The sequence below is a fragment of the Fonsecaea pedrosoi genome, assembly GCF_000835455.1.
Source record: "Fonsecaea pedrosoi CBS 271.37 unplaced genomic scaffold supercont1.2, whole genome shotgun sequence".
NCBI lineage: Eukaryota > Fungi > Ascomycota > Eurotiomycetes > Chaetothyriales > Herpotrichiellaceae > Fonsecaea > Fonsecaea pedrosoi.
This window is the reverse complement of record NW_013550614.1, coordinates 1,321,232-1,335,001: the sequence shown is the minus strand read 5'-3', so window position 1 is coordinate 1,335,001 and position 13,770 is coordinate 1,321,232. Positions and strand designations below refer to the sequence as shown.

Below are 13,770 nucleotides of genomic sequence, written 5' to 3'. Positions count from 1 at the left end.
CCACGATAGACACGAGGCGCAGCTGAAGCTGTCTCGAAAAGTTAGAAACAGTAACAAACCTCGCTCTCGCTCCCGTAGGGGGAGGGATATCACAGAACGTTTGTCTCTTTTTCTTTTTTTTCTTTTTTTTTTAACAAAAAGAAAGAGTGATTAAGCTCATGTCCAGTTCTCAGTGAGGATTGTGCCGTGAGATATGTACCTATGTACTGCAGGTACTAGTATTCTATCAACATAAAACGCCATCATATGCCTGCCCCGGATTCTTCTCGGGTATTTTTCATGCGTGCTGGGAACACCAACGCTATGCTATGCCGTAACTACACAAGACATCTTTGGCGAAAAGGGCCAAAATAAGAAGAACTCATGTCATCTCCGAGAGTCTTTTGCGCTCATTAAAACATTTTCCAAGTCCGTATTCTCTTTATCTGACGCGACCCATAGTCTTTCCAATTTGACTCTCCCAATTTGCTGCTCTCTCAAACCCGTTGGTCGAAGTTTGATAATCCATCATGGCTTGATAAATGGCTTCTTTGGAGGTGGTCACAAACGGGCCATACTGGACAATGTTCTGGTCCAAGGGCTGGCCGGCGACGAGGATGAATCGTGCACCTTCCGACGCCCCTTCTTCGACTGAAGCCGTCACCACATCGCCGCCTTGTTCGAAGACGACGTTATGGTAGGGTGTGATTGTTTCGGCTTTGTGTACGTCGGAGCCATTGGAGAATGTCACGGCGCCTTCCAACGTGTAGGCAAACGCGTTCCATCCCTGTGGGAGCTCCTGCGTGATCTTTCCACCGGGGTGAACTGTGATGTCAAGAAGCCACACGGGCGTGTATGCGAGATCCTTCAAAGACTCGACGCCTAGGCTTTGGCCCGATATGACCTTCACCTCGACCTTTCCGTCGTCGGTCTTTGCGATTGGGATCTCCTCTGCACGTAAATCGCGGTACCGGGGTTCGCAGGATTTGAGGTTTTCGGGGAGGTCGACCCAAAGTTGCATGCCGACGCTGACATCTTCGGTTTGTACAGGCATCTCCGCGTGGACTATTCCGCGACCTGCAGTCATGAATTGCAGATCGCCAGGTCCGATTCTTCCTGCGTGGCCAGCGAAGTCTTCGTGGTTAACGCCACCTTTGAGGAGGTATGTGATTGTCTCCTGTCCTCTGTGGGGGTGGTCGGGGAAGCCTGCACCGGGAGAAATGTTGAAGTGGTCGAGCATGAGGAAAGGGGTGAAATGGCGCAGTTTAGGGGTGCCGACTGAGCGTCGTACCACAGCGCCCGCACCTTCTGGTTGTTCGCGAGCCAGGAACGAGAACTTGATCTGCCGAGGGGTTGTCATATTTGCTGTGGTTGAAGCGAAGCGAGTGGAAATAAGAGGTGTTATTGTGGATTTAGTTGCTGTTGGTTTTATGGGACGAGTAATGTCGCTGAATATAGGTCTGGCTTGTCGAAGAAATGTCTTGGTCAATGCCAGGTTACTGCTGTATATGGTTGTGGTCGCGGTTGTGGTCAAAAAAGAGTGGATTTGCTTCATGGAAAGGAAAAGGAAGTTACTTATACCTTCAAGATACCGTAGACAGTCGAATATGCTAGAAATGGCAAGGACGATCCCACCATCAGCATTGGACAAGCAACTTGCAGCTTATGAAGAGCTTGAATAGCATTTGTTTTGTTGCGACGCCGCGGCGCAGGAAGAACATCGAAGAAAAGCCGGTTGGTGGTTGGTTAGAATCGGAAAACCTTCCGCGGGGTTGATTGCGTAAGAATCAGTCAGCGATTCCAGAGCCCAGTCACGTGATCTGCCAGGCAAATTGGACCGTGACACAATCTTGTCTCGCTCGAGAGGCTGTTCACTGCCATGGTGTTGGTCCCTCTCTGTGGCCGTGGCCATTATTTGCCCGCCATCACAGAAGAGACCTAGGCGCCACGTGCAGTGATCGATATCTGAGGTGAAGCTACCTCGGGAGACGGCCCGGTCACAGCCGCGATTGTAAAATGCCTTCTCTTACACTGTGAGGAGTCCAAGGCGCAGCGTATTCCGTTAACAGCGCCAGTCATGGAAGATTTCGACCACCATGAGTCGATTTCCAGACCAGAGATGTCTGAAGCCGCAGCAAAGACCGTGTCGAAGTTCGAGCTCATCATCATCTCCTATGGTCATGCCCACGGTCCCCTCACCCTCTTAGAGCCAGGCACCGTCGAGCAGCTTACCTTTTCTGTGAGGGACATTAAAAATCCTCCTGCCAAACTCCGGAAGACGCACACGGGATTGTCCTCCCATCTGCGCAAGGAAGTCATGGCCAACCGCGGCGCAGCTGCAAGATTGAGTTTGATTCTCGAGGCCGTGCGGAAGAAGATGGGTGAGATGCAACTTGCCCGCCGAGGGGTCGACATAAGCGCAGATTCACCTTCGTCGTCTGCGGCGCCGTCCACTCTTGTTGTCGGTATCATGTGTGAGCGTGGCAAACATCGCAGCGTCACTTTTGCGGAGGAGCTCTCGTGAAGTATCCAAGCAGATGATTGTTGGGCAGTTTCGGTTCAACATCGTGAGCTGGACCAATACCAGCACCGCAAAAGTGCAGCCGTTCGGGATGAGAAGGCACTGAAAGGAGACGGAAGAGACGGACGCAAGTCACGCAAGCCACGCGATCTGGAGAGGATGCAAGGTAGGGAAGCCAGAGACGATTTTTGCAGGACGATCCCCAATAGGGACGAGGACAATTGAAAGAGCCTGCACAGTCGATAAGCGCAGAGTGGGTCGCATTTTGATGGGCGAGCTGCGATCTATTTATGCTTTGTAATATCACCACTATTGACGCATCTATTACTTCTCTAAATTCCCCTACAAAGGTAAAGGAAAAGCATCCATTCCGCACTGGCATCTCGGAAACCCCAACAAATCTTTTTCATTGAGCTTCGCGACCCTACTATTCCGAGTCCAGTAGTTCGGTCAGCCCTCTTTGTCTCATTCCAATTCTCCGACTCGTCGGCCTACTTTGGCAGATCCCCGATCCGGTTCGCGCCCGGAATGATCATTCGTCATGTTCGCAGTCTGGAGTTTGCGTTGGGGTATGGAGTACCGAGTTACAAGCATTGAATATTAAGGCAACTACCCCCACTCCTCCGGGGGGTCTGGGCGGTATATATATATATGTATGGCATACATTATGCCTATTTGTAGGTCTGTATTTTATACAGGGATATATATGGATTAACCTATATTCGTGTGCCACTTTTAGGTACTCGTCGAGTCACGCGGACCTTGCGAGCACCTTGCACACACCTTACCGTGGTGGTATTCTGATCTTCATCACAAATACATTACATTCGAATTCGAACCGCTGCTGCAACGGGGAACCACACCGGAAAAGATGTTCTACGAACCAGGCAAGACAGAGCATAACCTGCCATATGATCCGTTCAAGGTCAGTCACCTCAGTCTCTTCAGTCAGTCACGTTCAGAGTCGATTGCCTCCCTCGTTGGCGCGAGACGCACTCTCCTTCATCATTTGTATTTCCATCCGTCTAGTTACCTAGGTACATACCTAGGTACCTACCTACCAAACAAGGCTGGTATGTAGGATACTAGGTAGTCTTGACATACTGCCCATTTTCTCTGTCCATGTATACTCGTCCCCATTTTGCTATTTTACCTCTGCATTTTCTCACACTGTCCATCCCCAAGGGGACGGGATGGAGACAACAGGCGTGCGTCATTCCCCGCCCAATAGGCTGGATCAGCACCATCTCGCCTCCCCAGGAAGGGCCAGAATCAGAGTCCACACCATCGACATCGACCACAACAAGGCCAGCCTCACTATTATCCCCCTCTACGACGACAGAACCCCGCCGAACAGCCAACCTCGCGCCGTTCAGCCAGTTCAACAACCTGACCTTCGACCCACCGATGGTCATGTTCTCGGCGAACCAGACACCCTCGAACCAGCACAAGGACACGGTGCGCAACGTCGAGGCCACGGGCGTGTTTTGCTGGCAACTGGCGACGTGGGAGCTGCGCGAGGCCGTCAACGTCTCCGCCGAGCAGGTCCCCTACGGGGTCGACGAATTTGAGCGCGCCGCCCTCGAAAAGGTCTGGTCAACGGTGCTCAAGACTCCCGTGCCCATGGTCAAGGCCTCGCCCGTCCGCTTCGAGTGCGAGTACCACTCCACGCTGCGCCTGCCCTGCAATCCGCCAATGGGCACCGTCGATATCGTCATCGGCAAGGTCGTCGGTATTCATATCGACGACCGGGTCTTGACCGCTGATGGCAAAATCGATGTCGCAAAGACACAGCCCATTGCAAGGTGCGGCTATTATGACTACGCCGTCATTCGGGATACGTTCGAGATGATAATTCCGGGAGACATCGAGGCTATTCGTCATGGCATGGAGGGCAGCGTGAGTAAACATAGGGCCGCCAGAGAGGCAGCCAGCAAGATGGGTGTTAGTGAATCAGGTCCACCCTGACAGAAAATGCATCCTTGATCAGATGCCACCGGATGATTCAAGTGCTCTCTATTCACATATCATGCTATCCTGATGCAATGTACCTCGTGCTTAGGCTTGACCATTGCCATTCGATTCCAAAATGATGGTCCTTGCCAATAAGATATACTTCGTCTTGCGGATACCTGTAGTTTCTCGAAGCAGGCATGCCACTCGACTTGATATCCTTCATAGTCAAACAATGCCCTTGCACATCCGTTCGTCCTCATCCATACCTTCAGTAGGGTCTGTGGAGATCGCTGTCCGCAGGGTTTCGCCCGAACCGCTGTCCTGGGAGATTTCGCTTCCTGCAGACCATTTGCTTTCGATTGTCGCCGATCTTCCTCGATCCAACGGAGGTTTAGTCAAGGGCTCCATTTCCTGCTCTGAACTTTGGCCCTGGAGACGCTTCAACCGAGGAATTTTTGTTGTATGCTCACGGGCAGAGTGGCCTTCGGGGTCGATAGTCGGATCCTGCGAGGAGCTTGAACCGCTGGCCTTTCGAGGAATGAATCTTTTTAGGACCTCAGCAGCTCTGGCTAGCTTTTCTTCCTCTGTATCACGCAAAATCTGAGGCAAAATGCCTCCTGAGCCAGCATAATTGTTTTCCAGGCTATGCTCAATAGCCTTGGGGCTCTTTTCGAACTCATTCTGTTCAGTACGTGTGTCGCCCAGGTTTAATAACCCTAGCTCATTTGCAAAAGGGCATGGCCCAGACTCATCGGCATGCAGTCTGTCATAGGTTCTTGCTGAGGGACGAATGGACAAGGGTAGCGGAACAGATGACGGAGACGGCGTAATCGGTGCGGACTGTTCTGCTGGCCACATATCAGACGATGTTTCGAACCTGTCAAGATTCCGAGAAGAAGCCTCCATTTGGTCCTATTCGTTGTTAGCCTTTGCATCGATCGCTTGAGCTACATGGGCCGGAAAAGCCCACCTCGGTATGCTCCGGATACAAGAAAGCTCCGCCGTCAGGTTCGCTTTCACTCATAGTTCCTGTCATCGACGTTGATCTCTCGTATCTCTCAGTTCGAAGACCAGGATAGAATGGAGAAAGTTGTCTTGGTCTGTTTTCTGGAAATGGTCTGTCGCACCGAAGGGCGAGCTCTGCAACCCAAGGTGGATTGTGAAGAAAACTCTCCGGTACATACAAATAGGGATCCTAGAATGGAAATCAGCAACAGGTTCAAGGATAGCAGGCTATTTGTCACCCACTCCATCGGAGGTCGGATATCGATATCTCTTTCTCTTCAATTCTGCGGTCAAGTCATGAGAAGCGGCAGATGGTGGAAGTTGGATCGGGCTCGACTCTGCAGTCGAGTCTGGCGACGGAGTCATAGCTGCTTTGACGCGCGTGGTTGGCTGCGAGCCTGCATTCAAGCCCGAGGCGCTGTCCATATCACGAGAATCACGAGAATCTATGGGCCCATAGCATTCCGGGTGCTTAAAACGGAGACGAATGTCTTCATGGGTTGGATTTCCTTGCCATATGTCCTCGCCTTCAGCAGTCATCAATGCCGAACGCGCCAAGATGAGTGATGGTCCATCAGAGCAATCCGACTCCGTACTGTCTTTAACAGTGGCGGTCTCCTCGAGTTCAACATCCGATGTAGCGACGAGAGTGTTTGCAAGCTCAGGGAATACGACATCATGACTGCTGTCGCTGGAGGATATAGACTTCCTTGGGCTCCCACCATATTGGCATGGATCGGAGGCGAAATGTGGTCCAGTGGTTGCCATTATGGTTTCGACGTAATTTCCTGCAGGTAAATCTTGGACTCGTTCATCGTTGGCGACAAAGTCTGTCTCAATGACAATGTTTGCAGATCGGCAAGGCTCCAGTTCTTTGCTGGAAAACTGGTTATCGTACTCTTGAAGCATACCCTGTTGATATTCCATCTCACGTCCATCCCTTGCTTCGCTCAACCGATTCTCCGCTGAGACATTCATACCAGGCAAGGGCACTGGAAGTTCTGACGCTGGGGTGCCGACTGAGAAGACATCCCGCAGCTCGTCCTCAGTGATGGAAGTCTGGGCAGCAGCCATCGCTTGGCGGAAGTTAATGGTGGAATCCAGTACTCGCGGAGGAGGAGGCCTGCCGGTGGGGATGAGATGTGGATGGTCATTCCCGAAGCATTGCAAGAGCGGCGTGCTCGCAAGCTGAACAGGAGGCAGAGAGGGCGTTGCTCTGGGAATGTCGATGGGAGAAGACCTCGGTTCATCCTCGATGATTGATTTTCCGGGCTTGAATCTGACAGATTTCTTCGGACTGGTACTCTTTGCCGGGGACGGGGGCTTGCTGATCCAGGTGTTGCTATCCTCCGTCTTTGAGCTGCTCTTATTCTCCTTGTAGAATAATGAAGTTGGGGCTCGGATAGCGTCTGCTAGCGTTTCGAGGAAAGTTTTGGGGGGCGATCCTGCCTGGGAAAGGTCTGAACTTCTGCCGCTTGGAGTGCCACGACTGAGTTTAGACAATCTTGAGAGAGAAGACGCGGCTGACATTTTGAGAGGATGAGGGCTTGGTGTCCGATAGTAGCGCTTGTCTTTGTCTGTTGCCGAGGGACTTCGACCGGCTCGATCAGGGTCGTGGTCAGGATTCGAGGCATCGTAGACGGAGTATAGTTCCTGCTCGAGGGCATCATGGTGGGATCTGGTTGGCAAGGGACTGTGGATCTTGTCAGCGGCTGCTTGACCTCACACAGTCTTGACTTACCTTGGATTTCCTCTCTTCCTGACCGAGTCGATGAGAGAGGACAAGCTTTTGCGGGGGGTAAGGCCAGGGACGGTGGCTGAGCGAGCTCTTGGTGATGGTGAGGGCGAAGGAGACTTGTGCTCGTCTCGTAGCTGGGTTGCCTCGTTGACGGTTCGCCGCCGCAGGCTGGGGAAGGGCATCGTCGGTTAAGCTGATACTCATGTGGATAAAACAATGAGACAGAAGTGCTGAAAGGCTCCAGTGCCGTGGAGAAAGTCAAGGCGCTGCAGTGACAATATGTTTCAGGACAGGTTGTTTTGGGTCATCGTAGTGATTAAACATACGTGACCGTTGACTCTAGGGGAGCAGGCACCCAGGGACGGCATAAGGTCAGTGCCACAGAGGAGAGTCTAGAAGGTGGAAGTGGGAAAGAAGGACTCTTGATCGATCTCTCTCTCTCTCTGTCTCTCTCTCGCTCTCTCTGTATCTAGACCTAGAGTAGGTACGGTGAGGAAACAACTGAGAATATTCTCACGCCCTTACCAGGTGCGGTTGAGAAGGGGATAAAAGGTGGCTGAGGTTTGGCCCAAGACAGAAACAGTGCTGTTTGTTCTGACTGATGCCAGGTGGACGTCTTCATCAGTTGTCCGTCAGTTGTTGTTCATGTAGTGATGATCCTCGCAGTCATCGCCATACTTGCTCCCTGCAACCGTCAGTTCCAATCTCATCGGCTTTCTCCTTCCCCTGAATTCACAGGGCAACCCCAGGCCTGTCTGTCTACCGAGTTACTCTCCCTGCCCGACCACGCGTGAACGAGGCATGAGGCCCGCAGCCAAACATACGTTCCTGACCTCTCCACGAACCCGAAGATCCTGCGCTTCCTGGCCTTGAGACGAGCTCTCTGTCAAAGGCTGCGGCAATTGTTTCCCTCCACAGACGAAGGTGCCGCCTCACAGTTCAAGTTCCACCTCAACACTTGCCGGAACAGAGCTGCATATGAGGACGCCATCGTCTCCCTCCAAGATACCATCGATGGTCCCCTTCAAGAGCTTGACTTCACACGTTCCACACGCACCAGACCGACAACCGTAGTCAGGCTTCAGCCCAGACTTTTCTGCCAATTGGAGGAGTGTTAAGCGATCCTTTGCCAACCACTTGGTCGTCAAGTTGGACTTGCGAAAGGTGACAGTAGCCTCTTCGATGTCCTGCATGATGTATATTGTTCCTGCTCGGGTCTTTGCTGGCGCAGGCGGGTTTCGGGTTCGGGCGTCCTCTTGATGGCTTTGTCGCGGAGCGCGATGTCTGGACGTTCGTTGTATTGGTCAAGAGCTACGGGGAAAGCCTTATATGGTGGAGAGTTGTGACTGATGAGACTGATGCTGCTTCGGTCTCGCAAATATCGGCTATGGTGGTGGAGATGACCACCAGCACTGAGATGATCAAATGCCGAGTATCTCGGATTTCTCGCCGTGTGTCAGCAGCACTGGGACAAGTTTCGTAGGAGTCCACGAAGACTAATCGCTATTTGTGAATGCTACACCTAGATAAATAATTGTGTTGGATTAGAATCCAAGGTTCAGAGGAGCAAAAGCTTGTCGAAAATTAGAATTCCTCCACAGTCCTTCCGGCGCCCTCTTTCCTAACAACAGCCAAACAAATGCACCCCCTTTTTGATCCCGCTGAAGAAGGAGATCAATGTCTCTTCATCGACTCCAGGATGTCTTGCACCTTGGCAAAGCTCAATTCATCGATTGTTTCCCGCCACAGCTTCTCGGTAACAGCTTTCCCTTCGGGCGTGTACAACATGGTTGCAAACCTTGACAGGCAACCCTGTTTAGCAAGACAATAACACAGTAGAACGGGATAATCATGAGCAACTTACGGTTTGATCTGCCAGCCCATTATGAAGCATCCGTGAGACTCCTTTCCTTTGAGCAGACAGGCATCGACATACGTCGAGGCACCATCGCGGGTACTTCTGGCGGTGAGTGCGGCAAATATTTGACCGAGGGCCACCATGATCCTCGGTGCATCCCGCGCGAGTCGTGTTCCTTTGACAAAGCCGGGGTCCACGAGGTTCACGACGACGTCGTCGGCTGAGACATAGTCGACGAGTTTCCAGAGGAACATGTGTGCCAGCACCTTGGACGTGTTGTACGTCTCGCTGATGTTGAATGCCTTTGGATCATCGAATGAAGGGAGCAAAGGGGTTCTGTCCTTGGTCGGGAATTTCGCGGTCAGGGACAGCGCAGCATTGACGATGGTCAAGCGGCCTGGCTTTCCCGCTGGAGCTTTGCTTTTCAAAACGGGAAGCATCAAGATAGCAAGGAAAACGGTCGAGAGGTAGTTTATCTGGAAGATCTCCTCGTGACCGGTAGTAGGCAACTTGGTGAAATTGTACGTCCATCTGCCAGCATTGAGAATTATGATATCGAGGCGTGTCAGCTCGTTCTCTGCGCGTCGAACAAATGCCTGGATTGAATCATAGGAGGCCATGTCCAGTTGCCAAACGTCGATGGTCGCTCGTGGATAGGTGGCATGGAGACTTTTTGCTGCTTCTGCCCCTCTCTGACTAGAACGGACAGCGAGAATCAGACGTGAGAGATTGAGAGAGAGCAGTTGGCGGGCGCTCTCCAAACCCAAACCTGGACAACTTGTGTTAGCAGATGTCAACACTCCCCAAAACCACGATGGCCATGTCTCCCCACGAAATATTGTGGTCCATATCGGGGAAATATACCTGTATTGCCTCCTGTGATAATTACAACCTGCCCCGAGAGGTCGGTGCCCTTTGGCGGCCGCTGAGGTTTGGCGACAAACTGGTTTCTGTAGAAGAGCCTTGGAAAGAATGGAGTTGTTATAGGAGGCAGGTCCCGAGAGGAAGGCATCGTGAGCTGGTCCTCGTGGAATTGGGCTTGACAAATGTGTAATTGAAGAGTAGGATCCTGGAATGGATAGACTGCACCAGCGACAGCAGAGACTGTGCTTCTCAGGTCATATATATAGGCGGATGTACCATTGTATACCTCACACAAGGAATCTTTCGGCGCCGAGTTGACAACATGCCGGTTCATCGGTTGGAGAAAACTCAACCATCCAACTGACTAGTACCAGGCCAATATCATTTGGCCGGACATTGCCATGGGATTGTCCTGATGAGGCTGGATAGTCGAGTTCCCTTGATCCAAAAAGGTTTAGCCTTCCCAGTCTAAACCGGAAATGGCAAATAATATGTGCATGAGATTCTCCGCTTGGAACCAAACCTCAAACAATGAACAGCAGATTGCGCCATCCCAGCTCGAAAAAGCCTCGCAATCGAGTTGGATGCCTATTGACCACGCAGAATCTTCTCTGAAACGGAGTTATTGACCCTAGCCAGAAAGAGAAAGCAATACGGCCTCGCTTTGGCAAAGTCCACCTCGTCGACTGGCACCTAAACCAGGCAGCCTCGATCAGGGCAAATTCTTGACGAACTTGACGTCTCCCGTGCATTGACTGTGCAAAAGGCTCCATAATGCCTCAAGCAATCCCGTCGCGTAAGTCCTTGGGGCAATCAACAGAGCGTTTCATCTAGAGCCATGGTCCTGATGCTGACATCCCGTTTGACAGCAGGCATGCCATTTATCGTGTCCGCGGGGACGACGAAGAAGAATGATCTACAGACACGCAAGCTCATACGGAGCCATGTGATGTTAGGCAAGAATTTGGGGAAGTCTCGGCGGGCCAGACCGAAAGATACCCTGCCCTGGGAGGCGGAACCGGCGTGGGATTCATCAACTGGCGGCAAAGTACCAATACAACAATCATCCTCGATTATCCCGAAAAAGGTTGGGTCCGAGTGGTCATTCACCCAGCTGGCAGACGAGATTGAGCCGTCCGCAATCACCGATATTCTGACTTGTATGTCTCATCTTGCTCTTGTGGATTCCTGCTTGAAAGTTAGAGGGCTGACAGCATGCGGAATGCAGATGCTTCTCTCGCAAGGCAAGCCACTGTTCCATTGGCGCCATGCATTGCCTTCATCAAAAGAGAGAGGGTGCTGGTTGGCCCCATGGCGTCCGATGCAGCCTTCCTTCACGCCACTGCGTTGGGAACTCATGCATACGTTGAACTAATGCGAGGTCGTGAAGATCATAAAGCTCCCCATGGCACATCTCCACATTTCTCAAAGGCACTTCAGCTGCTACGCGAGCGACTAGATTCGACAGACGAGGACCTGAAAATTGCCCTTCCCACTATGATGGTGGTTATTGCCCTGGCACTTCACGCTCGTATGACTGGAGACTATGACACCGCAAAGCGTCACATGGAAGGCCTTTGCATGATGATCAATCTCAGAGGAGGGATTGAGACCATTTTGCTTAAGACGAGACTCGCCATCGAGATCTTTAGGTATCAAACTCTGCACCGTTCTGACAACTTTGCTCAGGGATTTTCTTGTCTGGTAAAATGCTGATTAGTTGCACAGATGCGACATCGGACTGGCAATCGAAACCGGCCTCACGCCTACATTCTTCTCGGCTTGCTCTTCTGGTGAGCCCTATAGGCCATTTCCGCACCTGATGTTGGTATCCGTTCCAGAGTCGACCGACGCAACAACTTGCAGGCCTTACCCTGAGAAATTCCTCAACGTGATCGACAAAGATCTGGCCACTGTCTGGAGAGCTCTGAAGGGATTTTGCCTCCAGATCAACCGCGCCGCCAGGACTAAACGCAAGCTCTCGGAAGAATTTCTGCTCGAAGCAACTGCCTCAGTGATGTATCGCCTTCTCCACTTGAGCTTTGCAACTGGTTCGCTTGACGCAGCTATCCGGCTCGGTCTATTGGCTTTCTCCTCACAAGTCTTCTTACAGCTGCCAGATTTCAGGGTACGAAGGACAACATTGTCCTCTACCTACCAACAAGCTCTTGCTGGCCTTGACACCTTGGACGACAGATGGCGGCCGCTGTTACTCTGGCTTCTTGTAGTTGGCCGTATTACAGTGCTCGAAGACACTAGTGATATTTGGCTGAGTCCTTGGCTGAAATCAACCATCAAACGATGTGGAATTGATTCATGGAGTGGATTTCGTGACATGATGGACTCGGTCATGTGGATTGGCCTGGTGTTTGATAAACCTGCTGAGGACATCTTTTCCTCGGCATTATCTTCCTCAGACGGGCTAAGTACGGGGAGTTGATCAACTGCCTCACTTGCATATCCGGAGTATGGGACAGCTTCACCTTTTCATTGTGTTGATGGGAATAGAGGCAAGTTGATTACAGCTGCGAAGGTGTGAGGCTGTCGACAAAGCCGTGTGGTGCACAAACGCGGAAAATATGCCAAGAGATTCCATTTTCTCCGGGGGAGACGAGCTTCCAACCCAGTAACCAACTTGTTGGAATTGTCTGTCGCCAATTATTCCCCGGTGTATCCAGTTTGGGTTCTGGATTCATGACTGGAAGATATGTATATCATAAGAATTTCTATCTGATGGCAAGGCGTCGGCCCCTTGTCCCGCTCCAGTCATTGCCATGAGCCCTCTACGTGTCTCGGGCAATCTACCAGCATTGACCTCTATCTGCTCACTTCTGACCAAAAGAGGGACTGTACATCGTAAGAGCACACCGGCGCTTTGTTTAATTTCTCCTGTTGACCCTACTAAGTGATCGGGTTTCAAACAGTCTGTCGCGGCTGTCGACGCAACTTCTCTTTACTGCGTGAAAATGTCAGCCTCTGTCAACGCCGAAACTTGACGAGAACAAGCCCCCAGGCACCGATTAACTCAAAGACGACAAATTCCCGACACCTTACCAGGCGACTGAGCTCAAAAACAACCAATCAAGGTTCCAAAGCCACAAAAGCTGGTCTCGAGGCAGGCTCAGAATCATTGAATGATTCAGTCCAAGCTCGAAAAGTCGACTCCGGAACCGTTTCCGCAAAGTCCGAAAGTCCAACAAGTCAGGGAGCCCAGCATGCCCAGTCGCAGGTGAGGTGGGAAATGTCTCTTCACGAGAGAGTCAAGGGATTAATGCGCCACGTCCCCCATCCCGTTGCTGTTATTACCTCGACCGACATATCTATCAGCACCAATGGTGATCCTTCTGCATGGCGAGGAGCAACCGTATCTTCCTTCAACACTGTAACATTAGATCCGACACCGATTGTTTCTTTCAATATCAAGCAGCTGTCGTCAACATATGAGGCCATCAAAACTTCGGGCCTTTTTAACGTGCATCTGTTTCTCTGCGATCAGATGGGACAAAAAATCGCCGAAAAATTTGCGCGCGGCAACGCCTCTTCGCCTTTTCACCGGAGAGACGGAAATCTGGCTTCGTTCGCGCGGTGGCGCTCTGACACAGTGCCAGCATTCCGACCCAACTCACCTCCTATCATTCAATATTTTCCAAAGTTTCAGATCAGGTGCCGGTACCTGCCCGAAAAGGCAGTGGAAATCGGAGATCATATGGTGGTTTTTGGCGAAGTCGAGCATGTTTACGATAGATTGGATGGCGTGGGTGACACGGATGTCTGTTTGTATTATGTGAACGGCCGCTATGCTCAAGGTCCCTTGGGATTCACCCATCGACATTGAGAAAATTCAGCGAC

General features: G+C 51.5%; 7 protein-coding genes across 7 annotated transcripts; 3 read left to right on the top strand and 4 right to left on the bottom strand.

Annotated features, from left to right (window-relative positions):
* Positions 1-421: 421 nt before the first annotated feature.
* On the bottom strand, positions 422-1,339 carry Z517_02452 (uncharacterized protein; the record flags this gene model as incomplete). Its single annotated transcript, XM_013431561.1, has 1 exon — positions 422-1,339. The coding sequence occupies one exon, from the start codon at positions 1,337-1,339 to the stop codon at positions 422-424; it is 918 nt and encodes a 305-aa protein (XP_013287015.1).
* Positions 1,340-2,056: 717 nt separating this feature from the next.
* On the top strand, positions 2,057-2,503 carry Z517_02451 (uncharacterized protein; the record flags this gene model as incomplete). Its single annotated transcript, XM_013431560.1, has 1 exon — positions 2,057-2,503. One exon carries the CDS (start codon positions 2,057-2,059, stop codon positions 2,501-2,503), a length of 447 nt encoding a protein of 148 aa, XP_013287014.1.
* A 1,119-nt stretch (positions 2,504-3,622) lies between these two features.
* Z517_02450 (uncharacterized protein) lies at positions 3,623-4,468 on the top strand (the record flags this gene model as incomplete). The annotated part of the gene is made up of 1 exon (XM_013431559.1): positions 3,623-4,468. The coding sequence occupies one exon, from the start codon at positions 3,623-3,625 to the stop codon at positions 4,466-4,468; it is 846 nt and encodes a 281-aa protein (XP_013287013.1).
* Positions 4,469-4,681: 213 nt separating this feature from the next.
* Positions 4,682-7,381, bottom strand: Z517_02449 (uncharacterized protein; the record flags this gene model as incomplete). Its single annotated transcript, XM_013431558.1, has 4 exons — positions 4,682-5,368; positions 5,427-5,651; positions 5,705-7,154; positions 7,203-7,381. 4 exons carry the CDS (start codon positions 7,379-7,381, stop codon positions 4,682-4,684), a joined length of 2,541 nt encoding a protein of 846 aa, XP_013287012.1.
* Positions 7,382-8,131: 750 nt separating this feature from the next.
* Positions 8,132-8,392, bottom strand: Z517_02448 (uncharacterized protein; the record flags this gene model as incomplete). The annotated part of the gene is made up of 1 exon (XM_013431557.1): positions 8,132-8,392. One exon carries the CDS (start codon positions 8,390-8,392, stop codon positions 8,132-8,134), a length of 261 nt encoding a protein of 86 aa, XP_013287011.1.
* Positions 8,393-8,873: 481 nt separating this feature from the next.
* Positions 8,874-10,069, bottom strand: Z517_02447 (uncharacterized protein; the record flags this gene model as incomplete). The annotated part of the gene is made up of 3 exons (XM_013431556.1): positions 8,874-8,997; positions 9,064-9,826; positions 9,922-10,069. 3 exons carry the CDS (start codon positions 10,067-10,069, stop codon positions 8,874-8,876), a joined length of 1,035 nt encoding a protein of 344 aa, XP_013287010.1.
* Positions 10,070-10,695: 626 nt separating this feature from the next.
* Z517_02446 (uncharacterized protein) lies at positions 10,696-13,756 on the top strand (the record flags this gene model as incomplete). The annotated part of the gene is made up of 6 exons (XM_013431555.1): positions 10,696-10,717; positions 10,791-11,081; positions 11,150-11,573; positions 11,650-11,714; positions 11,763-12,347; positions 13,314-13,756. 6 exons carry the CDS (start codon positions 10,696-10,698, stop codon positions 13,754-13,756), a joined length of 1,830 nt encoding a protein of 609 aa, XP_013287009.1.
* Between the last annotated feature and the right edge of the window lie 14 nt (positions 13,757-13,770).